The sequence below is a fragment of the Sorex fumeus genome, unplaced genomic scaffold, assembly GCF_029834395.1.
Source record: "Sorex fumeus unplaced genomic scaffold, SorFum_2.1 ptg000019l, whole genome shotgun sequence".
Classification (NCBI taxonomy): domain Eukaryota; kingdom Metazoa; phylum Chordata; class Mammalia; order Eulipotyphla; family Soricidae; genus Sorex; species Sorex fumeus.
In genome coordinates this window covers 13,303,083-13,329,903 of record NW_026606076.1, presented here as the reverse complement: position 1 = coordinate 13,329,903, position 26,821 = coordinate 13,303,083, and the positions used below count along the sequence as shown (strand labels likewise).

The following is a 26,821-nucleotide window of genomic DNA, read 5'->3' as shown; positions in this document are numbered from 1 at the left end:
GCGGTGCCAGAGGCGCTAGGACCGCGCGGCGCCGTGCGCCCGGGGGTGGGGGGGACGGGGCGGAGCCGGACTCGGCGCTAGGCCTCGCCTCTCGGTGGTGATTGGTGTGCGCCGTGGGCCCCGAGGGGCGGGACGGAGCCGGACTCCGCGCTAGGCCACGCCTCCCGGTGGTGATTGGTGCGCGCGTCGGGCGCGCGGTTCCTATTGGCGAGCGCGGCCGCCGCTCCCCGGGGAGGCCCCGCCCCGCCCCTCCCGGCGGGCCAGGGCCCGGGAGCGAGGGTCGGGGCCGTGGACGGGGCTGTCAGCTGGGCGCCGTCATGGAGCCGGTCGCGCTGTCCCCGTGGGCGCGGCTGAGCTACGCCGTGGGCCACTTCCTCAACGACCTGTGCGCGTCCATGTGGTTCACGTACCTGCTGCTCTACCTGGACTCGGTGCGCGCCTACAGCTCGCGCGGCGCGGGGCTGCTGCTGCTGCTGGGCCAGGTGGCCGACGGGCTGTGCACGACCCTCGTGGGCTTCGAGGCGGACCGCGCCGCCGGCCGCTGCGCTCGCTACGGCCCGCGCAAGGCCTGGCACCTGGTCGGTAAGCGCCCCCCCACCCGCAGCCTGCCCTCCGCCTCCCGGCCTCAGTCTCCCCCAGCCCTGCCCGTGTCCAGCCCTGGGACTCCTCCCTCGCCCTCCTGGACCCGGCTGCCTCCCTCGGATTGCCTTTCCGCGATCCGAGCCTCCCTCTTCTGTCCCCTGGCTCCGGATTTCCCTCTGCCTGCCTGCCTGCCTGTCTGTCTGTCTGTCTGTCCCCTCCCTGGCGCCTCTTGCCCGGCTGTCCGACTTGGCAGTGCCTCCCCCCTCTGACTATGTGACTCTCCCCCCGACCCCCCCCCCCCCCACTTCCCGTGGCCTGATCCCAAGAGGCATCATCCCGGACGCTCTGGGGCTTGGGGGATGTCCCTGCTGGCTGTCTCTGCTGTCAGGCCCGGCTGCCAGTCACCTGCCTGTTTGTCATCTGTCTGGTGGCCATCTCTGCCCCAGCTCTTGGCGGCCTTGGGTACTCCCCCCTCAATCAAGAGTGGGCTGGTGGAAGGCGGGAGAGACAGAACAGTGGGGAGGGCGTTTGCCTTGCCCGTGGCCAATGGGGTTCCTTCCCCGGCATCCCATAGGATTCCCTGAGCCCTGCCAGGCTGATCCCTGAGCTGGTAGCCACTAAGTAAGCCCTGAGCACCCCCGGGGTGCGCCCCCCTCAAGAAAAGATGGAGTGCTGAGGATAGGAAAAGGGTCAGCTGACCTCTGGGGTCAGCGGTCCGGGGGTGTCTCCTGGTGGAGGGCTATTGGTGTAGAATGCAGGGGGCAGATCCCCAGAACGGGAAGCCCTGCCCTGTGCACCCCAAGATAAGGTCTGCCTGGGGCCTGTCACCCTCCACCTCTCAGCCCTGGGCCCTGAGATTAGCCCCAGGCTGCCGGGTCTGGGCTCTTGGTGTCCTTGAGTTCTGGGGCCTGGCCGGAGGCAAGAACTTTTCTGGAAGCAGGAAGTCGGCTATCTCCTGGCCTTGGGAGGGTTGGAGGGGGGGAACGCCATGGAGAGCACCCATCCCCGGAGGGGGCCCCCGGGCAGAGCTGGGGGGCACACAGCCTGCCTACAGCAGCCCTGAGCCTCAGAGACTGTTCTCTGTTGAGGGGCAGTGCTGGGGGGAGACTCCTGACAGCAACCTGGCCTCTTCTGCATCTCCCGGACCCTCACGTGCTTTGTTCCTAAAGGTAGGGCAGGAGGGGCTGCGGGTGAGAAGTCGGGGGTTCTTTGGGGTGTTCTGGGGAGCGCCCATTTCCTCCAGGCAGATAGGGGCATGTACAAGGGCCCTGATGAGGTGGGGATTTGGGGGTTCCTTCAGGACCACAGCAAGAACGTGAGCGGTGGTCCAGCAGGGAGCTCCCTTGCCTTGCATGCAGTCAATCTGGGTTCGATCCCCAGTACCCCATAGGGTCCCCTGAACCCACCAGGGGTGATCCTTGAGCACAGAGCCAGAAATCAGCCCTGAGCACTGCCTGCTAGGGGCTCCCTACCTCCCTGTGACTGTGACTGTCACCGTCCTCCTCTTGTTCATTGATTTGCTCCAGTAGGCCCAGTAACGTCTCCGTTTTTTAAAATTTATTTAATTAAATTAATTAATTAATTAATTTATTTTTCTTTATTTGCTTTTTGGGTCACATTCAACCAATGCCCAGGGGTTACTCCTGGCTCTGCACTCAGGAATCACCCCTGACGATGCTCAGGGGACTATTGGGATGCTGGGAATCGAATCTGGGTCGGCCGTGTGCAAGGCAAACACCCTACCCACTGTGCTATCAACTCCAGCCCCAGGATTTTTTTTTTTTGTGGGGGGTGTTTGATCACACTGGGTGATGCTCAGGGCTTCCTCCTGGTGCTGTGCTCAGGAATTATTCCTGGCGGTCCTCGGGGGAGCCTATGAGATGCTGGGGAATGAACCTGGGTGGACCACATGCAAAGCAAATACCCTCCCTGCTGTACTATCGCTCTGACCCGGATTTTTAGTTGCTATCTCGCACGGACCACAGGGAGACCATACAGGGAGGGTGCTTGTGTCACATGTGGCCAGCACTTCATAGGGTCCCCAGAGCCCAGCAGGATGATCCCTGAGCACAGAGCCCGGAGTCAGCCCTGCTCACCGCTGAGTATGATCTCACACTCCCAATTTCCCTCCCCCCACCACCCCCCTGTGGGATTGAAGACAAACAACAGTGTGCCCTTTCCTCATCTGGGGGCTGGGAAGACTGTGAGGAAAGGGTGTGCAGGTGGCCCCTCGTGGTGTCTGAGTGTCTGATCAGGTGACTGGAGTCACTTGATCCAACAAGTGCCTACTTCTCCTCCCACTCCTGGATCTCTGGGTGACGGGACAGATACTATTTTTTCTTCTCATGTCTTTGAGGTTCCCCTTGGCTCCCAGAGAGGACCCTTAGAGCCAGAGACAAACACTCACCCCTGGGAATTGGCACAGGTCAGGGAGCTTCCTTGAGGAAGCAGCAGTTCTCTGGAGGAAGAGGAAGGGGCATTGGCTCTGGGGTTTGGAAGGGTGAATAGGAGTGTGTCTGTGGTACTGGACATTCCAGAGTTCTGAAGCAGCGACTGGGTCTGGAAGCTTTTGTTTTTTTGCTTTCTGGGTCACACCCAGCGATGCACAGGGGTTACTCCTGGCTCATGCACTTGGGAATTTCTCCTGGCGGTGCTCGGGGGACCCTATGGGATGCTGGGGATCGAACCCAGTTCGGCCGAGTGTAAGGCAAATCCCCTACCCGCTGTGCTATCCCTCCAACCCAAAAGCTTGTTTGTTTGTTTTGGGGTCACACCCAGCCGGGGTCAGGGGTCACTCCTGGCTCTGCCCTCAGGCATTACTCCTGGCGGTGCTCAGGGGACCATATGGGCTGCCAGGGATCGTCCCGGCAAATGCCCTCCCTGCTTCCAGACCCGGGAAGTTTCTTAGCAGTTGTAGCTCTGGATCTCCTGCGTCCACGTAATTCTTCACGCGAGGCCCATGTTTTTCTCATTTCCCTTTTCTGGGAACCGAGGCCCAGAGAGGCGAAAATCCGTCTTGACCCAGGGCCCCAGCGGGGAAGGCCCAGCCTGAGCAGTGGTTGACCAGCCCCGAGCAAAAGGCTACCCACAGTCTGGCCAGGGCCCCACATTCTTCTGACCAGAGTCTATAGGTCAGTCTGGCCCTTGGTGGTAGCCCCACGGGGTCCCCCAGCTGGCCAGGAGGACTCCCGCCCGGTCCTGACCCGGGATGCTAGAGAACCGGCCCGGGCTGGTTTTATTTCCCAATCCCAGGGAGAGGCGCGGGCCTGGGGCTGAGGTCACTATTGGAGCTGGGCAGGAGGAAGTCCAGGGCTGGACACGGACACCACGTGCCAGGCTCCGCGAGACTGGAGTGGGCGGGCTCCAGATGGGATCCGTCACTGCGTCTGCGCCATTCTGAGAACAAATGTCAGAGCGTGGGTGTGGGGCTACCCCCAGGAGAGCTCAGGGCTGACTCAGGACTCTGCGCTCAGGGGACCCTGTCAGGTGCCGGGGATTGAACCCAGCCTGCCGCATGGCAGGCCAGAGCCCTCCTCACCCTGGCTTGTAGCATGATCATTTTTTTATTCTTTTTTTTTTTTCTTTTTGGGTCACACCCAGTGATGCTCAGGGGTTACTCCTGGCTCTGCACTCAGGAATTACTCCTGGCGGTGCTCAGGGGACCCTATGGGATGCTGAGAATCGAACCCGGGTCGGCTGCGTGCAAGGCAAACGCCCTACCTGCCATGCTATCGCTCCAGCTCCCCTTTTTTTTTAATTCATATTTTAATTTTTTATTGGGGCTACACCTAGTGATACTCAGGGATTGCTCCTGACTCTGCTCAGGAATCACTCCTGGCAGTGCTCAGGGAACCCTGTGGGATGCTGGGAACTGAACCCAGGTCGGCTGTGTGCAAGGCAGAGCCCTCCCTGCTGAACTGTAACAACTCCGGCCCCAGGCTCACTCTTATTAAAAACAATGTGTTGGCATCTGGGTGGGTGCCAGGGACCGAGAGGTGACTTGAGATACTGTCCTTTGGCCCCCCTCAGCTCCAGCCTGTTAGGGGATAGGTAGGCAGGCAGGACTCAGCAGACTGACCAAAGAGTTCCTGGTTCACTTGGCAGAACAGTAGTAGAGAAAGTCCAGTTCAGGGGCCTGGGAGGGGTGGCTGTTAGCTGGGCTAGTCCTGGAGGGCTCCTTGGAGTCGGCGGCATGTCACCTGATTTTTATTCAGGGACCGCTTCCAGTGGTGCTCAGTGCCTACTCCTAGCCCAGTGCTCAGGGGTCCCCTCCAGGGATGCTGTGGGATCGAACCTGGGACAGCCACATGCAGAGCCAGCCCTGGACCTCAAAGCCTTCCCCCTGGAAGGGGGAAGATGGTCCAGGTGAGGGTCTAGCCCGAGCATGAGCCTGGGGCTGACTAAGACTTGGTGAAGGGACAGGAGTGAGGATTCCTGCGGGGCAGCGCAGGAGGGAGCCGGCCTTGGGGTGCCCAGCGAGAGGCCCCCTCTGAGCTATGGTGTGGGGACAGGGCCCCAGGAATGTCGAGTCCAGCTGGGTCCTGACTCCACATGGGAGGGGAGCAGAGTGAGAATGACCCCCCCATCCTGGTCAGGCAGGGGCCCCTGGGGGCCCGTCTGTGCTGAACATATCTCCTGGAACCCCACCACTCTGAGACAGTCTTCTTGACCCCGGGGCACTGCAGCAAGAGCCAACTGGGCACGCTGGGCCTTGGTTTGGGGCCACACACTGCGGTGCTCAGGAATTACTCCTGATTCTGTGCTCAGGGTTCACTCCTAGTGGACTTGGGACCTTATGGGATGCCAGGGATCAAACCTGGCTTGACTGCATGCAAGGCGAGCACCCCCACTTCCCACTGGGCCTATTTTTTTTCTTTTTGGGTCACATCTAGTGATGCACAGGGGTTACTCCTGGGTCATGCACTCAGGAGTGACTCCTGGCAGTGCTCAGGGGACCATATAGGATATATAGAATGCTGGGAATCGAACCCGGATCGACCACATGCAAAGCAAAGGCCCTACCTCCTGTACTATCGCTCCAGCCCCCAGGAAGGACTTTTTTTTTCAGACATTTGACTATTTTATTTATTTATTTATTTATTTGTTTTTTGGGTCACACCCGGCGATGCACAGTAATTCCCACTTAGGAATTACTCCTGGCCATGCTCGGGGAACCCTATGGAATGCTGGGAATCGAACCCGGGTTGGCCGCGTGCAAGGCAAACGCCGTACCCGCTGTGCTATCGCTTCAGCCTCACTTGGGCCTATTCTTGTCCCTCCTCAGCTCTGGGCTTGACCTTGGCGAGGGGCCTTTGGGCCACTCAGCCGATCCTGTGCCTCAGTTTCCCCATCAAACCAGAAGTTTGTAGCTCAGATGGGTGGGTAGAGGCCTGGTCTGTCTTTCGTAGCCTGGGACAACCACCACCCATCCACCTCTCTGCCTCAGTTTCTCTGCTTGGCCCAGGGGCCTGAGGGCCAGGGAGGGCCGGAACTGTTGACCCCCTCCACCCCCAGATTGTGATGCGTGGGTCCCCGCCCTGCCCCAGGCCTGCGAGGGCTGGTCCCCTGGGCTTGGCGTGACCCCGGCCAACGGCAGGCACGGTCTGCGTCCTGCTGTCCTTCCCCTTCATCTTTAGCCCCTGCCTGGGCTGCGGGCCCGCCACGCCCGAGTGGGCCGCGCTGTTCTACTACGGCCCCTTCATCGTCATCTTCCAGTTCGGCTGGGCCGCCACGCAGATCGCACACCTCAGCCTCATTCCTGAGCTCGTCACTAGTGACCATGAGAAGGTGGAGCTGACGGCCCTCAGGTATGGGGTGGGGCTGAGAAAGGGGCGGGGCTTTCAGGAAAGGGGCGTGCCAAATGGGGAAGGGGTGGGGCTTAGAAGGGGCGGGCAGAGGTGAAAGGGTGGGGTTTGGAGGGGCGGGGCTGGAGAGGGCGTGGCTTATGGGGTCCGGGGCAGGGCTTGGAACGGGGTGGGCAGAGATGAAAGGGGTGGGGTTGGAGGGGCGGGGCCTATGGGGAAGGGGTGGGGCTTAGTTGGGGCTGGCAGAGATTAAAGGGGTGGGATTTGGAGGGGTGGGGCCTATGGGGAAGGGGTGGGGCTTAGAATGGGGTTGGCAGAGATGAAAGGGGTGGGGTTTGGAGGGGCGGGGCCTATGGGGAAGGGATGGGGCTTGGAACGGGGCGGGCAGAGATGAAAGGGGTGGGGTTGGAGGGGCGGGGCCTATGGGGAAGGGGCAGGGCTTAGAACCGGGCAGGCAGAGATGAAAGGGGTAGGGTTTCGAAAGGGCGGGAGTGGGCAGGGGAAAGGGGTGGGGCTTAGGAAGGGGCTGGGTGAGGAGGGCGGGGTTGAGAAAGACAGGGGTGGGGGGCCAACAGTTGTAATTCCTGGGTGCAGAGCCAGAAGCACCAATGGGTGTGCTCCCCCCTGCAAAGAAAACCAAAAAACTGAACAGGAGGAGGGAGGTACAGGAAGGAACACTCAGGAGGAGGGGGGGTGCAGAGAAGGACTGTGCCTTAACTCAGAAGCTCACCCTCCTCGCCCGCCATCCTGGCCTCCCCCACACCTGGTTCAGTTCCCCATTCCGGGGAAATAGGCATAAACCGCAGGCAGCTGTTGCCCAATGCCCAAAGGCGCCCTGGGGTGGAGGGGCCGGGCCGGGCTCTGCTCTGTACCCCTTCCTACTTGCACCCCTTCTACTTTGACCTCTGGGTGCGTGGGGTGTGATCACTTTCCCATTTCCAGAAAGGGAAACTGAGTCAGGGGAGGTTCAGTGCCTCTTGCCCGCAGCCAAAGACCCTGATGGGGGGAGGATGGGGTGCGCTGCAGAGGCATCCCCATGGCTGAGCGCTGCTGGCCTTTTTGTACCCCGGCATTAGCTTTGGGGGTGCGTGTCATCGCAGTCTGCAGCACGCGTGCAGGCGGTGCTCCCAGGGGCGGCGGCAGCTCAGCCTGTTAGGTGCCCCCGCCTTTTAGGTATGCCTTCACCGTGGTGGCCAATATCACCGTCTACGGGACCCAGTGGCTGCTGCTGCACTTCCAGGGCCCCGTGCCCTCTGGTGCTGCCCCCGATGCCAGTGACCAGCTGGGGCCCCAGGATGCACCTGCGTTCCGGGTGAGGCCGGCCGGGGTTCCGGGGCAGTGGGGGCGGGGGCGGGGGTTTCGGGCACTGTGCCCAGCTGTCCGCTGAGCTCCCCTCTGCGCCCTAGAACCTGTCCCTGCTGGTGGTGGGCGTGGGCGCCGTCTTCTCTCTGCTCTTCCACCTGGGGACCCGCGAGGGCCGCCGGCCGCCCCCTGACGCCGCGCCGGAGGAGCCCGGGGAGCACAGCCCGCTGCTGGCGCCCACCCAAGCCCGCCCGCTGATGCTGTGGAAACACTGGCTGCGGGAACCTGCCTTTTACCAGGTGCGGGTGGGGACCCCCATCCCGGGCCCCCAGGACTGGGGGTGGGTGGGGAGTTGGGGTCTGCATTTGGGACCTAGCCTGGCACGCGCCCTGCTGGCGGCTCGGTGACGGCGCTTGTCTCCCCTAGGTGAGTTTTCTGTACATGAACACTAGGCTGGTGGTCAACCTGTCGCAGATCTATCTGGGTCTCTACCTCACCTACACCCTCAACCTGCCCAAGGTGAGCGGGCGCGGGCCGGGGATGCGGGCCGGAGGCTGCGGCGGGTCCCCCCTGGGATGCCTGCACGCCCCCACTTGTTCTGCCCCCCACAGAAGTTCACTGCCACCATCCCACTGGTGATGTACCTCAGCGGCTTCTTCTCTTCCTTCCTCATGAAGCCTGTCAACAAGTATATTGGGAGAAATGTGAGTAGATGCGGTGCTGGTCTGGGGACCCCCTACACCCACATGCATCCAGGTCGGGAGAATCCTCCTGCCTTGGGTGCCCTGAGCTGCAGAGTTCTAGAACTATCCATAGGAAAGTGGGGAGGGGGCTGCTGAGTACTGGAGACTCGGTCCACTGGAGCGAGGGGACCAGTCAGTTTGGTGATTTCTTTGATTTGGGGCTCACCCTGGAGGGAATGTATCTGGGAGCTACCCCAGCACGTAGGCGAGGGTGGAGGGAGCTAGATTGAACTGCCCTCCTGCACCCGGAATAGGCACTGCAACTTTGGGTCTTTGACTTCATGCCAGTTTGCATTTGAAGTAAAGAGCCTGTCAATGGCCCTCTGCTACTGTGGAGCTCTAATCTTAGAACCCTGGAGGGTGCCCTGCTGGAGGCTACTACCAAGGGCCTGTCCCACCCTCCCAGGCTGGGTTGCCCCCTCCCCCAAGAGGCCCTCCCTCCCCCAAGGCCCTCTCCTCCCAGGCCCCGCCTCCAGCAAGGCCCCGCCCCTCAACAAAGTCCCGCCTCCACCACAGGCCCCCGCCTCTCCGTCTAGGCCCCGCCTCCCATCAAGACCATGCCTCCACCACAAGCCACGCCCCTCTTCCAAACCCCGCCTCAGTCAGACCCCGCCCCCACGAAGCCCCACCTCCACCACAAGCCCCGCCTCTCCATCGAGGCCACGCCTCCACCACAGTCCCCGCCCCTCTTCCCAAGCCCCGCCTTAATCACGACCCCGCCCCCACTACAAAGCCCGCCTCCACCATAAGCCCTGCCTCTCCATCTAGGCCCCACCTCCTGCGAAGGCCACGCCTCCATCGCAAGCCCCGCCCCCTCTCCCCAAGCCCTGCCCCCTGTCCAGGTCCCGCCTTCCCTCCCATACTGGACCCCCATCCTGGGGGCTCCCTGTGCTGACTTGTCCCTCCCGCAGCTGACCTACTTCATCGGGCTGCTGCTGATCCTGACCTTCGCTGCCTGGGTGGCGCTGGCCGATGTGCAGGGCGTGGCCGTGTACGCAGTGGCCGTGCTGCTGGGCTCGGGCTGCGCCACCATCCTCATCACCTCGCTGGCCATGACTGCCGACCTCATCGGCCCTCACACGGTGAGGGGTCGGGCGGGGTTGGGGGGCCCCTGGGGTCTGACGGGGCGGGGTCCGGGGGGACGGGGCTGGCCCCTGGTGCTGACACCCCTGCCCCGCCCCGCAACACCTCCCATGCAGCACAGCGGGGCCTTCGTGTACGGGGCCATGAGCTTCTCGGACAAGGTGGCCAATGGGCTGGCGGTCATGCTGATCCAGAGCCTGCAGCCGTGCGTGTGAGTGCCTCTGCCTCCCGCCCTCCCACGCGTGACCCAGGGCCCCGCGGGGGGAGACTTAGCAGGCATGGGTACACAGGGATAAACACCTGCAGGCAGAGGGTCCCCCTGTAAGACCTGCACAACTGGGGTGCCCCGTTCCGCCCAGGGCTAGAGCTGCCAGGGAAGACCAGGGTCTGGGGGGCACAACCAGCCTGGCCTGAGTACCAGGGCGACTGCAGCCCTGTGAGAATTGTACTAATGAGGGCCTGGAACCATAGCACAGCGGGTAAGGCATTTGCTTTGTAGGCGACCAACCCGGGTTTGATTCCCAGCATCCCATATTGTCCCCCGAGCACCACCAGGAGTAATTCCTGAGTGCAGAGCCAGGAGTGACCCCTGTGCATCGCTGGGTGTGACCCAAAAAGCAAAAAAAAAAAGAATTCTACTAATGAATGTGTAAGTTCAGGTCAGTGGTCAGTGGCAAGGAGTGTACTGGAGACAGCTTGGGGGCCTAAGGGGGCAGGTCATCTGTGAGGGCTTCCTGGAGAAATTGATGTTGAACAGGGACTTTTTGGAGGCAAATGGGCAGAGCCATGTATGTGTATATTGTGCATGTGTATGTGCAAGGGCCCTGGGGCAGGACTGATCTGGCATGAGGAAGAAGCAGCAGAGTAAGGGGGAGGGGAAGAAGGGAGGGGACCCGGCTGGTGGTATGACCTTCAGGGCTGTGGATGGGAAGTGGGGTTGATCCCAGGGCCCTTGTGGATGGGTGGGGACAGCTCTGGGTGGGGTCTGATAGCCCTCGGAGGGCCTGTTGGGCAGGTGCTGACCTGGCCTCACTGGCTTGCTGTCCGCAGGTCAGAGCTGCGTTGCCAGGCCTTTGCCCCCTTCTACCACTGGGCTATGGTGTCGGTGACGGGGGGCGTGGGCGCGGTGGCCACGCTGGCCCTCTGCAGCCTGCTCGTCTGGCCTGTCCGCCTGCACCGCTGTGAGTGTGGACCCTGCACCCGGCCCCGGGGGGCCCCAAGGTGGGCGGGGGGGGGGCAGGTGGGGGGGGCCCGGCGGCTCCCACACTGACCTCACCTTCTCCCACAGGGGATGCTGCTGCCCAGTCCTGACCCCGCGGACACCCACCCTGCCTGGCGCCCTGGGGTGCCCCACTACCAGCCCCGTGCACCCCCAGATCGCTGGCTGACTTGGGGGGTGACCTCATCTCTGGCCTGTGGCACAAGGAGTCGGGGCCCCGGTCACTGAGCTGTAGGACTTTGGGGGGGCACTCGGGGGCATGAATGAACGACTGAGGGGTCAGGGCCCGGGCGGGCGCCTTTATCAGTGGGTGGGTGTGTAGGCGGGGGGCGCCCGCTGCCCGGTGGATGCGCAGTAGGGGTGCAGGTTCCAGTGCCGGTAGTCCTGGACGGTGTAGGGTGGCCGCTGGGGCGCCGAGAGCTGGGGCACGTGCCCGACCGGTCGCTGTTCCACCCCGTGACGGTTCCTGTCGACCACTGCAGGGCAGGTGTGGGGGGGGACGAAGGGTGTCATGTCAGCTCGGCCCGACACCCCCCTGCCTGGTGCAAGCACCCCCGGCCTTGCCTCCCGCCCCCTCACCAAACTCTTTTTGTTTTTTGCCTTTTGGGTCACACCCGGCGATGCTCAGGGGTTATTCCTGGCTCTGCACTCAGGAATCACTCCTGGCTGTGCTCGGGGGACCACAAGGGATGCTGGGAATCGAACCCGGGTCGGCCGCGTGCAAGGCAAACGCCCTGCCCGCTGTGCTCTGGCTCCAGCCACGCCCCTCACCGAACTCCTTGCCGCGCAGGGGCCGGTCCCTCCAGAGCACGCTCCTCCACTGCGTGTTGGGGTCCCTGTACTTGGACGGCAGCACCGGGTCGTACCAGGCCGTCTCGCGCAGGCGCTGGGTGTAGGCTGTGGGGGGGCCAAGCACGGTGTCCAGCCGGGCGGCGGCGGTGGCTCCCGGGGCGGGGCGGGGCGGGCCACGGGCACTCACCGGCCGGCATGTCCTGCTCCTGGTGGTGGTGGCAGCCGTGCCAGTAGCTGTAGGCCTGGCGGTAGATCTGGTGCAGGCAGCGCGGGAAGGTGAACCAGGCCTCGCGGGCGTCCGTGTTGGTCAGGCCCGTGTACCAGGCCTGGGGCGCCGCGTCTCTGCCCATGGGCGTGAACTTCCAGCGCGTGGCCTGGCAGATCGCGGGCATCCAACGGGGCCCCTCCACCGACAGGTAATCATCGCTGCAGGCGGGTGCGGGCTCAGCTCAGCCCCTCGGACTGCTGGGACTGCAGTGCTGGCCCCCATGGGGCTCCCCTGTTTTTTTTGTTTTGTTTTATTTTGTTTTTTGGGTCACACCTGGTGATGCTCGGGGGTTACTCCTGGCTCTTCGCTCAGGAATTACTCCTGGCGGTGTTCGGGGGACCCTATGGGATGCTGGGAATCGAACCCAGGTTAGCCGTGTGCAAGGCAACCACTCTACCAGCTGTGTTATCACTCCAGCCCCGTCCCTGTTTTCGGTTTTGTTTTGGGGACCACACCCGGCAGTGCTCAGGGCTGACTCCTGACTCTGCGCTCTGGAAGCACTTCCGGTGGGGCTCAGGGGGCCCTCGGGAGTGCCGGGGATCGAACCTGGCTTGGCTGCGTGCCAGACCGCATCCTGCCCACTGTCCTGCTGCTCGGGCCCCACAGAGCCCCCTTGGGACGTGGGGGTGCGGTCACCGTCTACCTTTCCGCAGCCTGACCTCACACCCCCGGGGCAGGGAACGGGGTCACCCGGGCGGCCCCCCAGGACCGACCTCCACCGGAGGTGTAGACTGAGTGCCCAGAACCGCAGGCGGGGGCCCAGGCTGAGCATGTGGGGGGCAGCGGGGGGCCCACAGGCCAGAGGGCTGACGTCAGGCCTGCGGTTCCCGCAGGATGACTGGGTGGGTGGTAGAGGCTGCCTGGAGACCAGCAGAAACCTTCCAGAATGCCTGGGCTCAGAGCTGCTCCCCGTGGGGGGGAGGGGGCGACCCAAGTCCCCTGGACGTGTGCCCCACCCCTCCTCTGGCCGCAGGAACCCAGCCCTGGCGGGAATTCCGCCTGGGGAGTGCCAGGCGCCCCCTGAAACCCACCTTCCTGTCCTTTGTGGAAATAAAGGAGCCAGCCAAGCTGGCGACTACGGACCCCCTAGTTTCTGCTCTGTGGGGTGGGCATCCCGGAGGGGCCCCTTGGAGAGGGCCTAGGGGGTTAGGCCCGGGAGTGGGGGCATGTGCTGGGACGGTGAGGGGGGCGGCCTGCAGAGGGGACAGCCCGGCCCCGGGGAGCGAGTGACCAGCAGCACACGGGGTGCCCTGAGCTGTGCCGGGTGTGTGTGCCCCATGTCGGGGGTGTGTGGGCGCTGTGTGTCAGGTGCGAGAGTGTGGCGCGGCGGGTGTGTTTGTGTGTGCCGGATGTTGGGGGTGTGTGGTAGATGTGTCTGTACGTATATTGTGTGTGCTGTATGCTGTCGTATGTGTGTGTGTGTGTGTGTGTGTGAGTGTGTGTGTGTGCGCCATGTCGGGTATGTGCTGAGTCGGATGTGTTGTGCATTGTGTGCTGTGTTGATGTGTGTGGTTCCCCCTCCTAGCCCTGCCTGTGGCCCTGCCACCTGGGGGGTCACCCCCATCCTCAGAAGCACCCCCCAGCAGCAGCCTGACCTGGGCCTCACCTATTCAGGGGGGGCGGGGTGTCCACCTCCAGGGTGCCCAGGGGCACGAAGGGCCGGGCAGCCTTCCTGGGGCGCTGCATGGCGGCCTCTGGGTGCCCTGGGCGGGGGGGGGGGGGAGCCAGTGGCCTGGCCATTGTTGACAGCGACAAAGGCCCCAGTGTCCCGGCAACAGGGACTCGGCCAGGGCCCCAGGCTTCCCTCCCTCCTGGCCAGTGAGGGACAGAAACACAGCCCCCCATCTCCTTGGGCCCCCCCAGATTCATTCAGATTCGCAGCAGCCAGAGAGGGTGCTCAGGGCCCCCAGGGGGCCCCCCAAACTGTGGTGCCATCCTGGGCCCTGTGAAAACTAGACCAGAGGAGACCCCCAGACAGGAAGTGCCAGGTGCACCCCATTTTCCCCACACACACCCGCCCGTCTCGTGCTCGTTCCACTCTGCAGAAGCCCGGCTCTCTTCTGAACGCGCTCTCTCTCTCTCTCCTCACATCTTTTAAAATTTTGTTCAATAAAAACTATTTTGTGTCAAGTAACAAGAAGCAAAACAGTGGGGCTGGAGCCATAGTATGGCGGGGAGGGCGTTAGCCCACCCGGGTTCGATGCCCGGCATCCCAGAGGGCTCCCCGGCACACCAGGAGTGACTCCTGAGTGCAGAGCCAGCCATAAACCCGGAGATGCGTTGGGTGTGACCCCCAAAGCCAGACAATGAAAAGCGAAGCGGCAAGAGTGGGCATGGGCAGAGCCGAGCCGGGGCGCCGGGAGCGGTCACAGGGTCTCGATCCACCAGGGCCCTCGCACAATGGAGTGACCAGCCAGGTGGGTCTGCTCAGGCGGGGATGACTGGGGGGTCCCCACAGTCCCCACCCACAGCAGGCCTGTCTCGCCCTCGGGCCTCAGCATCCCCCGCGTTCAGAGAAGGGGTGGGGGGAAGGCCGGCCCGGACACCCCCAGGCCCCACATGGCACCTGCAGCTTTACGCTTTACTCTGGCCCTTGATTTTTTTTGTTTTTTTGCTCTTTGGGTCACACCCGGCGATGCTCAGGGGTCACTCCTGGCTCTGCACTCGGAATTACTCCTGGCACTGCTCGGGGGACCCTATGGGTTGCTGGGAATCGAACCCAGGTCGGCCGCATGCATGGCAAACGCCCTCCCCGCTGTGCTATCGCTCCAGCCCCCTTCACTGTCCCTTTATCAGACCCACCCATGGAATGGGGCCCTGGACACGCTCACTTGGGCCTTGGAACCCCAGGGGCACCCGCCACCCCCATCCGGGCCCACCCCGGTACGCAGGGCCTCCGCAAACGGGGGGCACGTGAGCCCTGCTGCCGCTCCCCCCGCCAAGGACCAGACACAGGAGCGTCCCACAACAGATTTTAATGGAGGGACGTGAGTCGGCCGGAACGGGCGGGGGGTGGGCAGGGGGCATCCCCTTCCCCTTTGGGAGCGGGGTCGCAGCCGCCTCCCCCAAACAAGAGACTCAAACAAAGGACAGGACGGCGGTGCTGAGGGCCCAGGGCCTGGGCACACGGGCCCCTGCGGTCGCCCGGAGGACAGGGACTCGGGCTCACAGATACGAATATACACATGCACCCACCCGTGAAGGGGCGGGGCCGTGCCGCTGGCGACAGGGCAGAGGGTCGGGAACCCGCCCCCCAGAACTCTGGGGGCCTCAGCATGGATCCCAAGCATCGCAGCAGCTTTCGCCAGCTCCTTGGCGTGCTTGGGCCAGGCCAGGTTGCAGACGTGGGAGCCAGTGCCAAGGCACTGCAGTAACTGCCCCGGCAGAATCAGCGTGTTCCAGAAGTGGATGCAACAGTCTGCAGTGCCATTGCCCGATGCCAGCAGCCTGTACTTATCACTGAAGCAAAGAAAGCTCTGTAGCACTGTAGCGCTGTCCTCCCATTGTTCATGGATTTGCTAGAGCGGGCACCAGTAACATCTCCATTGTGAGACTTGTTACTGTTACTGTTTTTGGCATATTGATTATGCCACGGGGAGCTAGCCAGGCTCTGCCGTGCAGGCGGGATACTCGAGGTAGCTTGCCAGGCTCCTTTGAGAGGGAAGGAGGAATTGAACCCGGGTTGGCCGCGTGCAAGGCAAATGCCCTACCCGCTGTGCTACCCAAGTGTTTTTCTTGGGGGGTGGGGGTCACACCCGGCGATGCACAGAAATTACTCCTGGCTCTGCACTCAGGAATTACTCCTGGCGGTGCTCAGCGGACCATATGGGATGCCGGAGATGGAACCTGGGTTGGCCGCGTGCAAGGCAAACGCCCTACCCCTGTGCTATTGCTCCAGCCCCTGATTTTTTTTTCTTTTTGGGTCACACCCGGCAGTGCACAAGGGTTACTCCTGGCTCTGCATTCAGGAATTACTCCTGGTGGTGCTCGGGAGGCCCTAAGGGATGCTGGGAATCGAACCTGGGTCGGGCCGCGTGCAAGGCAAACGCACTACTCGCTGTGATATCACTCCAGCCCCGCTCCACCCAAGTCTTAAACTTAAACTCAGGAATCACTCCTGACAGTGCTCGGGGGAACGTATGGGGTGCAGGGATAGAACCCGGGCAGATTTGTACAAGACAAGTGCACTCCCAGCTCAGTGTTTGATCCTTGCCCTAGGCTGATCCTTAATGACCTCTACCTAACACCAAAGCAAAGGGCTGGAAATCTTAAGCGTAGGGAAATAGGGCCGCGGCAGTTCTAGCGAATCGCCACGAGAGGGCGCTGTGGAGCGGTTCCGCTGTTCCGGGGACTTTTCTCTAAAACTTCCGTCCCTTGGGCTTGCTTCAATGTTAAGTACGGGGTCATTAAGGGTCAAGCACGAGGCCTCGGCCCGTGCAGCGGTAGCTGAGCGTTTAGGACTCTTGCTTTACCTTCACATCACCTTCGTCTGTCAATTGGCTCCCCATAAGGTGCCCCAGTCCTGCCCGGCGGGATTTCAGATTGCGGAGCCAGGTGTGTCCCCTGAGCGTCTCCGGGTGTGGTCCCAACCATAAACAAACAAAAAAATAAAAATAAAGCGGTCTCAGACCCTTGATGCGAATTCCCTCACCCGACTTTAGGAATTCTGAGTTGTATCTTCTTCCATGTCCCCTCCTCCATTTAGAAGAGGGTTGGGGTGTGGGTTGCCTTTAAGAGGAAACAGTTGTACATTAAAAAAATTTAAATACCCGGGTTCGATTCCCAGCATCCCATATGATCCCCTGAGCACCGCCAGGAGTAATTCCTGAGTGCATGAGGCAGGAGTAACCCCTGTGCATCGCCGGGTGTGACCCCCCCAAAACAGCAAAAATAAATAAAATAAAAAATAATTAAAAAAATAACAACAAAAAAGAGGAAACCTTTGTAAATGGCTTGCTCACAGAAATATCGAAGTGGCTTCAAAATTTTCTTGCTCATAGCGAAGAGGAAAAAAAAGAAAATGACCTTGCCTTGCTCGTTCCAGACCTGGATCAAACCCTGCACCCTTCGTGGTCCAGTGACCTAGCTGGGGCAACCCACCCGAACCCTCAAAGAGATTCAGCTATGTACCCCACAAAAGCCTGAAGCCGGGAATCAAACCCTAGTCACCCATTTGAAAGACAAGCACCCGAAAGGCTCTCCTACCGCTGCACCTGTGGAAGCGGCTTGCTTGATCCTTAACGACCCCACGCTGAACACTGAAGCAAACCCAAGGGTGGAAAATTCTTAGCGAAACGGGCCTGGGCAGGGAGGGAAACGTCCCACGGCGCCATCTCGTGGCGTATCGGCGGAACTACTGCGGCCCGACTCTCCCACGCTTAAGACTTCCAGCCCTTTTCTTGGCTTCAATGTTGAGTATGGGGTCATTAAGGATCAAGCAAGCCTCCATTACGTGGAGGGAGCAGAGCGCTTAGCGCTCTTGCCTCGCATCCATAGGACCCGGGTCCATTCGTAGACTCCCCATAGGGTTCTCCAGTCATGCTGGTGAGATTCCTAAGTGCAAGGCTAGGAGAACCCCTGGGTTTGTGGCCCCCAAACCATGAACAACCAAATAAAACCCAAATAGCCTCAGTCCCTTGATGGCGGATTCCTCATCCCAACTTGGGGGATTCTGAACTGCATCTGGCTGTATCTATGCCCTCTCATACTTGTAGAAAAGATTTTGGGCACCCCCAGAACGTGGAGTGATGTCATATGGGGTTGACTGTCACAGGAAACTTCTCCAAAGGGCTGTGTCACAGACAGAGCAAAGTGGGTCGGAACTTTTCTTGCTCAGGGCAAAGAGAACAGCCACAAACACAGCAACACTCAAAATAGTTTTATTTTGTTCAGGGCCAACTAGGTTCAATTTCAAGTACTCATAAAGGTCCCCAAAACCGCACGGGCCCTCACAAAAGCCCCAAATTAAAAAAAAATCCTCGGTAGAGTGGTGCATTTAGAATTTCCAGGGCTGGGGGCTGGGGTGATAGTCCAGTGGGTAGGACATTAACCTTGCACGCAGCCAACACGGATTCGACTCTCAGCATCCCATAGGGTCCCCTGAGCACTGCCAGGAGTAATTCCTGAGTGCATGAGCCAGGAATAACCCCTGTGCAATGCTGAGTGTGACCCAAAAAAGAAAAATTGAAAATTTCCAGGAACGGAGAATGCCCGGTCTTAGGCTCATTATTACTGTTTCAATCAAAATTCTTTTCAGCCCACTTCCGATTTCTCTGATGGTAGGTACTTTCGCCCCAGACTTTTGGAGATGCCAGAGTTGAGTCTGGCCTCTGCCTCCTTCCTCCACACAAAACAGAGGACTTGAGACTTCTCATATGTATCGGAGCCCCAAAACTCTCTCTGGAAGGAAGAACGTACTCTCAGAAATGTAGAGTGTGGGGTTGTGAAAATGATGGGCTGGATGGAGACCGGGAAGATTGGACCTACTGGGAGAGCTCGCATTGCAGGAAGGCACAATTATCTTTTGTGCTCACCCTGGGTTTCGTCTGAAGCACCATATAATTCTCCCAAAAACCCTGGCAAACTGTTGCAGTCACCCACAGCCCGCAGCCCAACTAAAGAAGCCAGAGCCACTAGCTTGCCCAGTCAGCGCGGAGGACTAAGGAGAGGGACAAGGATGCTGTTCCACTGTGCAGAAATTCTTTTCTGATTTCTTATGCAAAAATTCTGAGGGTCCTGGGTGCTAGAGCGGGTTCTGGACGGAGGTCAGGCCCAGGGGTGACATTTCTTAGAGAAACGTCCCAGGGGAGGGACGGAGACGCCCCACAGCGCCCTCTCGCGGTGCATTGGCGGGAGAGCCGTGGCCAGACTTTCCTGCCTTTGGGTTCCCTTCCATGTTAACCTGAGGGTCACTAGGATCCAGCAGGCCGCCTCATGCCCTGCAGTGTTAACCGAGCATCAAGGGCGCTTGCCTCCCATGGGGCGACCTGGGTGTCGGGACTGAACCCAGCAGCGTGGCACATGCTTTGCCCGCAGTAGAATCTCCCTCCAAGCCCCTTTCGCAAACGGTTCCTTTCCTGGTAATCCGCACACCTTCGTGGTCTTCGGTGGAGGAAGGTGGTGGACGCAAGACTCAGCTCGGCATCCCCAAGTTTGGCGGAAGGAATGCTCCGTGAAAGGCTTTTGTTTGGTTGTGTTTCGGGGACCACACTCAGAAATATTCGGGGGTCATCCCTGCCCCTGCACTCAGGAATCACTCCTGACGGTGCTCAGGGGAACTAATGGGGTGCAGGCATAGAACCCGGGTTGTCTCCTACAAGAAAAGTGCCCTCTCTGCTCAGTATTCGATCCATGGCCCGAGGCTGTGTGCTTGGTCCTTCATGAACCTTCAAGAAGCCAAGAGAAAGGCTGGAAATCTTAAGCTTGGCCAAGATGGGCCGCGGCAGTTCCACAAAATCGCCACGAGACGGCGCTGTGGAGCATCTCCATTGCTCCCCAGGAACGTTTCCCTGCAAATTTCCTCCCTTGGTTCGCTTCAGCGTTAGGTATGGGGTACTTAAGGATGAAGCACGGAGCTTCGAAGGTGCAGCGGTAGAGAGCCTTGTGGGTGTTAGTCTTTCACACGGGTGACCAGAGTTCCATTCTACCTTTGCGGGGTCATAGCTGAATCACCTCGGGGGTCGAGTGGGTTGCCCTAGCTTTGTCTCTGGACCAGGAGGGGTGCAGAGGATTGAACCTACTGGAACGAGCAAGGCAAAGTCATTTTACTTTTTGTTCTCTTCGCTCTGAGCAAGAAAAGTTCTGAACCCGCTCTGTTATGTCTGTGACCAAGCCATTTAGAAATGTTTCCTGTTACGGGCAACCCACACCCCATCACCCCACGTTCTGAGGGTGCCCAGGGACCGCAGCCTTCCTGGGGCGCTGCACGTCGGCCTCTGGGTGCCCTGGGCGGGGGAGGAGCCAGTGGTCTGGCCATGGTTGACAGTGACGAAGGCCCCCAGAGTCCTGGCAAGAGGCCCCCAACCTTCCCTCCCTCCCTCCCTGCCAGTGAGGAAAGGGGACACAGCACCCCATTTCTGAGTCCCCAGATCCCTTCAGATTCCCAGCAGCCAGAGAGGGTGCTCAGGGCCCCCCCACACTGTGGTGCCATCCTGGGCCCTGTGAAAACTAGACCAGAGGAGACCCCCAGACAGGAAGTGCCAGGTGCACCCCATTCTCCCCACACACGCCCGCCTCTGTCATCTCATGCTCTTTCCACTCTGCAGAGGTCCGGCTCTCTTCTGAATACACTCTCTCCTCACACCCTTTCAAGATCCGCTCAGTAAAAACTGTTTTGCTTCAGTAACAAGAAGCAAAACAGCGGGGCTGGAGCCATCACAGCGGGGAGGGCGTCTGCCTTGTGCACAGCCTGCCCGGGTTTGAACTCCTGCATCCCATGAGCACCGCCAGGAGTGATTTCTTGAGTACAGAGGCAGGAATAAACCCCGAGCATTGTTGGGTGCGGCCCCAAAAGCCAAACAAAAGGCAAAAGAGTGGGGAAGGGCAGAATGGGGGTGCATTCACAGGGCCCACAGCACAACGGACCAGCCAGGTGGGTTTGTTCAGGCGGGAATGGCCTGGGGGGGTCCCCACAGTCCTCACCCACAGCAGGCCTGTCCCGCCCTAGGGCCATGGTCTCCCCCAGACCTCAGGTCTGCGGCTCCCTGGCATTCAGAAAAATATGCGGGTATGTCCAGACTGGGTCCCTATTTCCCTTCCCTGGGGGGCCCCACGTGGCACCTGAAGCTTCACTCGGGCCCTTTATCAAACCCACCCATGGAACGGGGCCCTTGGACAGGCTCACTTGGGCGTCGGAGCCTTGGGGGCACCCGCTACCCCGCACCTGGGCCCACCCCACGACCCAGGGCCTCTGCAAACGGGGGGCCCCTCTCCCCGCACGCGTGAGCCCTGCTGCCACTCCCCCCGCCAAGGAGGACCAGACACAGGCAGACAGCTGCCCCGGGCGGGCCCCACAACGGATTTTAATGGCGAGACGCGAGGCGGCCGGCACGGGCAGGGGGGGCGGGCAGGGGGCATCCCCTTCCCCCTGCGGGAGGCGGGGTCACAGCCGCCTCCCCCAAACAAGAGACTCAAACAAAGGACAGGACGGCGGCGCTGAGGGCCCAGGGCCTGGGCACACGGGCCACTGCGGCCGCCCGGAGGACAGGGACTCGGGCTCACAGATACGTATATACACATGCACCCACCCGGAAACGGGGGGGGGGGGGGGGGGGCGTGCTGCCGGTGACAAGGTGGAGAGTCGGGGACCGGCCAGGGCATGTCCAGGAGCACCGCGGGGGCCCCCGCTCCCCTCCCCCCAGGTCCCTGGTGGTCCCCGCACGGGCGGTCGGGGCCGGGCAGGCGGATCTACCCAGGAGTCAGACTCAGCTGCTCGGCAGCTAGTTCCGGGCTGGGCACGGCCAGCAGGTGCCCTGGCCACCCCGGCTCCTGCTGTCCCGGTGGCTGTCCCCGAGGCGTGCTGTCCGCTGGCTCGCTCGCTCGGTCGCAGGCAGGCTGGCAGTTCTGGGGTGTCCGCCCAGCCCGCCCCAAACAGCGGCCCAGAGGGTTGAGAATGAGACTTTAATGAGCATCAGGGTCCTGGGCCGGCGGGCGCCCCCTCTACCGGATCCGCGTGAAGAGGTTGAGGACGGACACGGACTCCTGTGGGACAGGGCGGCACTGAGTGGAGGCGGAGGCAGGCAGGCGGGGCGTGGGGGACGCGGGGCTCTGGTGCTGATACCGACCCACTTTACCTTTGTTGAACGGGTTTTGCTGAAGACATTCCAGAACCTCAGCGTCTCATCCCCGGCACCCGTGACAATGGCCTCCCCGTCGGGAGACATGGCCTGCGCGGCGGCAGGGGGGAGGGGAGGGACAATCAGGAGCCGGTCCCCGGCGGGGGCCAAGGTTCCCGAGCAACGATGGACCAGTCAAGCCCAGAGAGATGACCTGGGGGTTGGGGGTCCAGACGCGGATCACCTGTGCTGCTGTGCACGTGCCCACACGTGATGCACACAATGTCCCTACGGGTGTGTGCTGAACGTGTACGAAGCGCGCCCAGTGCACACTCGTGACGTGTGGGGGCGCAGATGTGTGCCGTGACATGGGCGGGCACACGTGCGGGACGCATCTGCTGTAATACGTGCGCGGCTGCGATTGATGATGCGTGGGTGTTGCACACGTGCGGTCGTGCAATGTGTGACGAGATGGGGGCAAAAGTGCACACGAGTGATGTGAGACAGAGGTGACGTGGGTGTGTATGTGTGCCTGCGCTTGTCTAAGAGTCCATGCAGGAGACGACCACCGCCCGCATCTCCTCCGGGCCTGGCACGGGCGCCCCGAGCCCGGGGCCACTCACCAGGTAGAGGACGCGGTAGGAGTGGCCGGTGAGCTTGGCCACCTGCGTGAGGGAGGGGTACTTCCACACCAGGATCTGGTTCTGCGAGTAGCCGTGCGTGCTCACCTGCGGGAAAGACGTGGTCGCCCCGGCTCCCTGCTCCCACCCACAGTGCCGCCTGTCCCTTGAAGCCCCCCGCCGCCCTCCCCCCCACCCCTGCAGCGGCAGGCGCTCACCAGCTCGTTGGCATGCTTGGACCAGGCCAGGTTGCAGACCTGGGAACCAGTGTCGATGCACTGCAACGGCTGCCCCGTCAGAGTGTTCCAGAAGCGGATGCAGCGGTCTGCGGTGCCCCCGCCCGAGGCCAGCAGCCCGTGCTGGTGCGGGGACCAGGCGATGGCCTTCACGGCGGCCAGGTGCTCAGTGTACTGCTGCACGGGGCTCAGGCTCGAGTGGTTCCAGACCAGCAGCTGGGGGTGGGGCGGTGGGGCATGACTGTGAGCCCCTGCTGGGGGGGGCGGAGCACCGCATCCCTCTCGTCCCCCTAAAACCCCGACCTGTAGGGGCGCCTACCTTGTTGTCATTGCCCCCCGAGGCCAGGAGCTGGTGGTCTGTGGACCACTTGAGGCCGCACACCTCCTGCCGGTGGCCTTGCAGCCGCCGCTCGGCCTGCAGCGGCGGGGTGCGCACGTCCCGCTGCAGGATCAGGCGGTCCCGGCTCCCAGAAGACAGCTGCTCCGCGTTCCAGGCCAGCGCACCTGCCAGGGAAAGCCAGCGACGCGGGGCGGGCTGGGGGCGGGGCCACGAGAAAGGGCGGGGCCTGGAGGATGAGGGAGCCTGGGGACAGGACCAAGAAAAGGGGCGGGCCTGGAGCAAGAGGGAGCTCGGGGGCGGCACCGAGAGACTGGGGCGGGGCCTGGAGCAGGAGAGAGGCTGGGATGGGGTCTGAAACAGGAGGCTGGGGGCGGGACCAAGAGAAGGGCGGGGCCCAGAGCATGAGGGAGGGAGGCCAGGGGTGGGACTGAGACTGGGGCGGGGCCTGGAGCCAGAGGGAGCCTGGGGGCGGGGCCTGGAGCTTGAAGGAGTCTAGGGGCGGGGCCATAAGCCTGGGCTGGAGCAGGATGCGGGCTGGGGGCGGGATCAGCCCCGGGCAGGAGCGAGGGAGGTCGAGGCGGCAGCCTGGTTGGGGGCACCCCCTGGCGCCCGGCTCACCTACACGCGCCGTGTGCCCTTCCAGCACTGACAGCTTCTTCCCTGCGGCTGCATCCCAGATCTGCACGAAGCCTTTGTGCGTGCCCACGGCCACCAGGTTTCCCTAAGGCCAACCAAGGGGGTTCAGGGCACAGAAGGGGCCCCACCGGCCTGCCCCACACTGTTCCCCGACTGGGACCGAGGGGACGCCGGTCCACGGAACTGTCACACCATCTGCCCTGCACGGAAGGTGGTTTGGGGTTTGCTGCTTTGTTTGGGGGCGACACTGCAGAGCTCGGGGCTGCCTCCTGGCACTCAACTCCTGGTGGGGCTCAGAGGAACTGAGGCGGTGCCAGGGTCAAACCCTGGTCAAGCACAGAACAAACGCCCCCCCCCCCCCCCCCCCCCCCCCCCGCACGATTGCTGCAGCCCCAGCCCTGCACGTCTGTCCCGGAGTACTGACCCGCTCAGACCAGCCCACGGAAGTCACGGAGTCCCCTTCCACGGAGAGGTCACAGAGCCGTGTCACCTGGGGGAGGGAGCAGCCGGTGTGAGCCAGATCGAGTCACCTGCACCCCTCCTTCCAGCATCCCCCGACCCCACCCCCCACATCTGCTTCGCTGCCTTCTCTCCCCTGGACCTGGGCGACGGGGCAGGGATGGGACAGGCTGTGGCACTCCTGGGGATCACGGGAACCTCCTGGGAGGAGGCTGCTGTGGGGTCATTCCTGGAGAGGTCCCCATGGACCCATCCACGCCCACAGGGCCTCCTTCTCTTCTGTGGCCGTGGCAGCTCACCCCGGGGTGCCCTCCCTCGGCTCAGGCCCCTCAGTCGGGCGCTGGCATCCCCGGGACCCTGAAAGTCACAGCATGTGCGTCCCTACACCCTCAGTGGGCACCATGCCCACGGCACACGCGTCTGCACACACAAATGGGCAGACACGGGAACACAGAACACAGGCACACACACAAGTACACACAGGCAATCACTTGGCCACACATGCACACGGGCATAGTTGCACACATACACGAAGAGTGTGCACACACAGGGACACAAGTGCAAGCCCACACAGGGGTGTACGCACAGAGCACACAGGATCACACACGGGAGTCCACACGGGCACAGACATAGCACACACACACACCTGGCTGGTGCAGGCGCTCCACAGGTACACGCAGGTGCCCAGCCCGACGCTGAGCACATTCAGGGAGGACCAGTCCACCAGGTTGAGGTAGAAATCGTCCTGCAGCTCGGGCGCGTCCAGCACCTTGAAGGGGATCTTAGAGATCTTTCGGGTGGGTTTCCGTGGCGATCGCAGCAGCTTCTGACTGCAGGGACAGGGGGGCCAGCGTCAGCCCCTCACTGCTTACCCATCTGCTGCCCCTGGCTTCCAGGCCCTTTACCCTCAGGCACAGGCTTGGGCTCCAAACCCCAGCTGGCATCTCCTCCAGGAAGCCCTCCTGGGTGCCCTCCGGGGGCTGACTTCCACATGCCAAGTGGGACAGCAAAGGGTTCTCAGGGCCTCACCTTTTGTTGCTGACAGGGGACAAGGAGTAGGGAGACACATCATTGCCGTCATCGGGGGAGGAGCGCTTGGCGCTGAGGGAGTACTGTGGAGCGGGGGGGACCGAGTCAGCAGGGGCCGAGGCTCTGTCTCCAGAACCCGCACCCCCATCCCCCAGTGTCCCTAGGAAGGCAGAGAGTGGGTGGGTGGGTGCGGGGACACGGCCGCTCCCGGGCTCACCGTGAAGAGCCCCTTTTTCTCGGGCGTGGAGGGTTGCAGCCTGCGGTCCTCAGTCTGTGGGTCCTGCACCTTCTCGATGCCCGCACCCAGAAGCTCGTTCTTCAGCAGTGCCGAGTAGGCCAGGCCGTCTGCGGGCACCGACACGTGGGTGAGGCCGGGCAGGCCTGCGGGGTGGGACTGGGGCCCCGGGGCCTCCCGACTCCTGACCTTTGCCATTGTCAGACGTGGCGTCCTTGGCCTTGCGGTTCTGGCTCGGAGACTTCTCGTTCTCCTGCGAAGGGGAGGGAGGAGGGGGAGGGTTGGAGCGGCCCGGCCACCCTGCGCCCCGACTCCCTGCACCCCAATTTCCTGTGCCCTGACGCCCCGTACCCCGACTCCCTGCACCCCAACCTCCCTGCGCCTCGATTCCCTGCATCCCGACCTCCCGGCACCCGATCCCCGTCACCCCCATGGATCCCAATCCCCTGAACCCTTACCCACCCACACCTCCGCCTGGCACCCCCAGCCCCCTGGGTCCCCGGCCCCCAGGCCCCTCACATTGATCCTGTGGAAGTTCACGCTCCAGTTGGCACCAGCCCGGGAGGGGATGAAGCGGTCGCCGTGCTTGCTCGGGGACGACACGGGCGAGTTGGCAGGGGTCAGGGTGCGCCTCATCTCCGCCACCTGCAGGTGGCAGCACAGCACAGGGCTGGGCGGGGCAGCCCCTGGCAGCTCCCGGCCCCAGCACTGGCACTCACACCCGGAGCCCCACATGGTCCTCAGGAGGACTCACACTCACTCACAGATATTCACACTCATGGTTACTCACACACGGGAACTCACTCACATGGGCACCCACGTAGGCACTGAGGCATTCACACTCACGGGCACTTATACTCATGGGTACTCACATGAGTACTCACACTCACAGATCTCATACAGGTACTCCCACTCATGGTTACTTACACACACACTCACGGAAACTCACTAACATGGGCACCCACATGGGCACTGAGGCATTCACACACACACACATACACTCATGGGCACTCACAGGCACTCACTCACACACAGGTATTCACACTCAGACTCATGGCACTCACACACTCACAGGTACTGACATGGGCACTCACAATGACGGGCACACACATTCATGTGGGCACTCACAGTCAAAGGCATACACACCCGTGGGCACACCTGTGTGGCACACATACTGACAGGCACTCCAACTGATGGGTACACACACTCGTGCTGGCATGCACACCCGGAGGCACGCACACTCACACAGGCACACACACACCTGTGGGCACTCACACCACAGGCACGCACACTCACGCGGGCACTCACACCCGGCACGGTGTTCTCGTTCTGGATGACAATCTGCCGGAGCAGGCGCCGCTCGTAGTCCTGGTCCATGGTGTTGGGCAGGCCCGCCCGCCCACTGGGCGCCCCAAGTCAGCCTGGGTGAGAGCGAGAGAGACCAGGTCGGCCCCCAGAGCCCTGGGCACTGGCCCTCCTGCTCGAGGGGCTACTGAGACACCCACCATGGGACACCCCAACACGTCCCCTGGAGCCTGATGCCTGGCCCAGCCCCCCCCACAAGAGTGTGGGGGACCCTCCCAAGAGGACCCGTGGGGTGCCAGAGGCCTCCAGTCAGGCCCTTTTGGGGGGTGCTTTCAGCTGCAGGGGGCTCCGGGGGCAGAGCCCTGCACACAGAGGGGGTGGAGGAAGCCCACCTT

General features: G+C 62.2%; 3 protein-coding genes across 4 annotated transcripts; 1 reads left to right on the top strand and 2 right to left on the bottom strand.

The window, feature by feature from the left end:
• The first annotated feature begins 315 nt into the window (after window positions 1–315).
• Window positions 316–10,898, top strand: MFSD12 (major facilitator superfamily domain containing 12). The gene is made up of 10 exons (XM_056112931.1): window positions 316–582; window positions 6,179–6,389; window positions 7,560–7,698; window positions 7,793–7,987; window positions 8,115–8,207; window positions 8,300–8,392; window positions 9,343–9,513; window positions 9,631–9,725; window positions 10,565–10,695; window positions 10,803–10,898. Exons 1-10 carry the CDS (start codon window positions 318–320, stop codon window positions 10,823–10,825), a joined length of 1,416 nt encoding a protein of 471 aa, XP_055968906.1. The 5' UTR covers window positions 316–317; the 3' UTR covers window positions 10,826–10,898.
• Window positions 10,899–11,036: 138 nt separating this feature from the next.
• Window positions 11,037–13,479, bottom strand: TEKTIP1 (tektin bundle interacting protein 1). Its single transcript, XM_056113292.1, has 4 exons — window positions 13,400–13,479; window positions 11,713–11,951; window positions 11,505–11,630; window positions 11,037–11,209 (listed from the first exon to the last, which is right to left on the bottom strand). The coding sequence occupies exons 1-4, from the start codon at window positions 13,477–13,479 to the stop codon at window positions 11,037–11,039; spliced, it is 618 nt and encodes a 205-aa protein (XP_055969267.1).
• A 7,859-nt stretch (window positions 13,480–21,338) lies between these two features.
• On the bottom strand, window positions 21,339–26,542 carry FZR1 (fizzy and cell division cycle 20 related 1). Of its 2 annotated transcripts, none has more exons than XM_056112925.1 (13): window positions 26,418–26,542; window positions 25,641–25,766; window positions 25,311–25,374; window positions 25,104–25,231; window positions 24,887–24,969; window positions 24,504–24,687; window positions 23,823–23,888; window positions 23,381–23,483; window positions 22,742–22,926; window positions 22,405–22,638; window positions 22,190–22,294; window positions 21,585–21,677; window positions 21,339–21,492 (listed from the first exon to the last, which is right to left on the bottom strand). In XM_056112925.1, the coding sequence occupies exons 1-13, from the start codon at window positions 26,496–26,498 to the stop codon at window positions 21,451–21,453; spliced, it is 1,494 nt and encodes a 497-aa protein (XP_055968900.1). In that variant the 5' UTR covers window positions 26,499–26,542; the 3' UTR covers window positions 21,339–21,450. The 2 variants fall into 2 exon arrangements, with proteins under 2 accessions (XP_055968900.1, XP_055968901.1); XM_056112926.1 differs by having other exon boundaries at window positions 26,430–26,542.
• Between the last annotated feature and the right edge of the window lie 279 nt (window positions 26,543–26,821).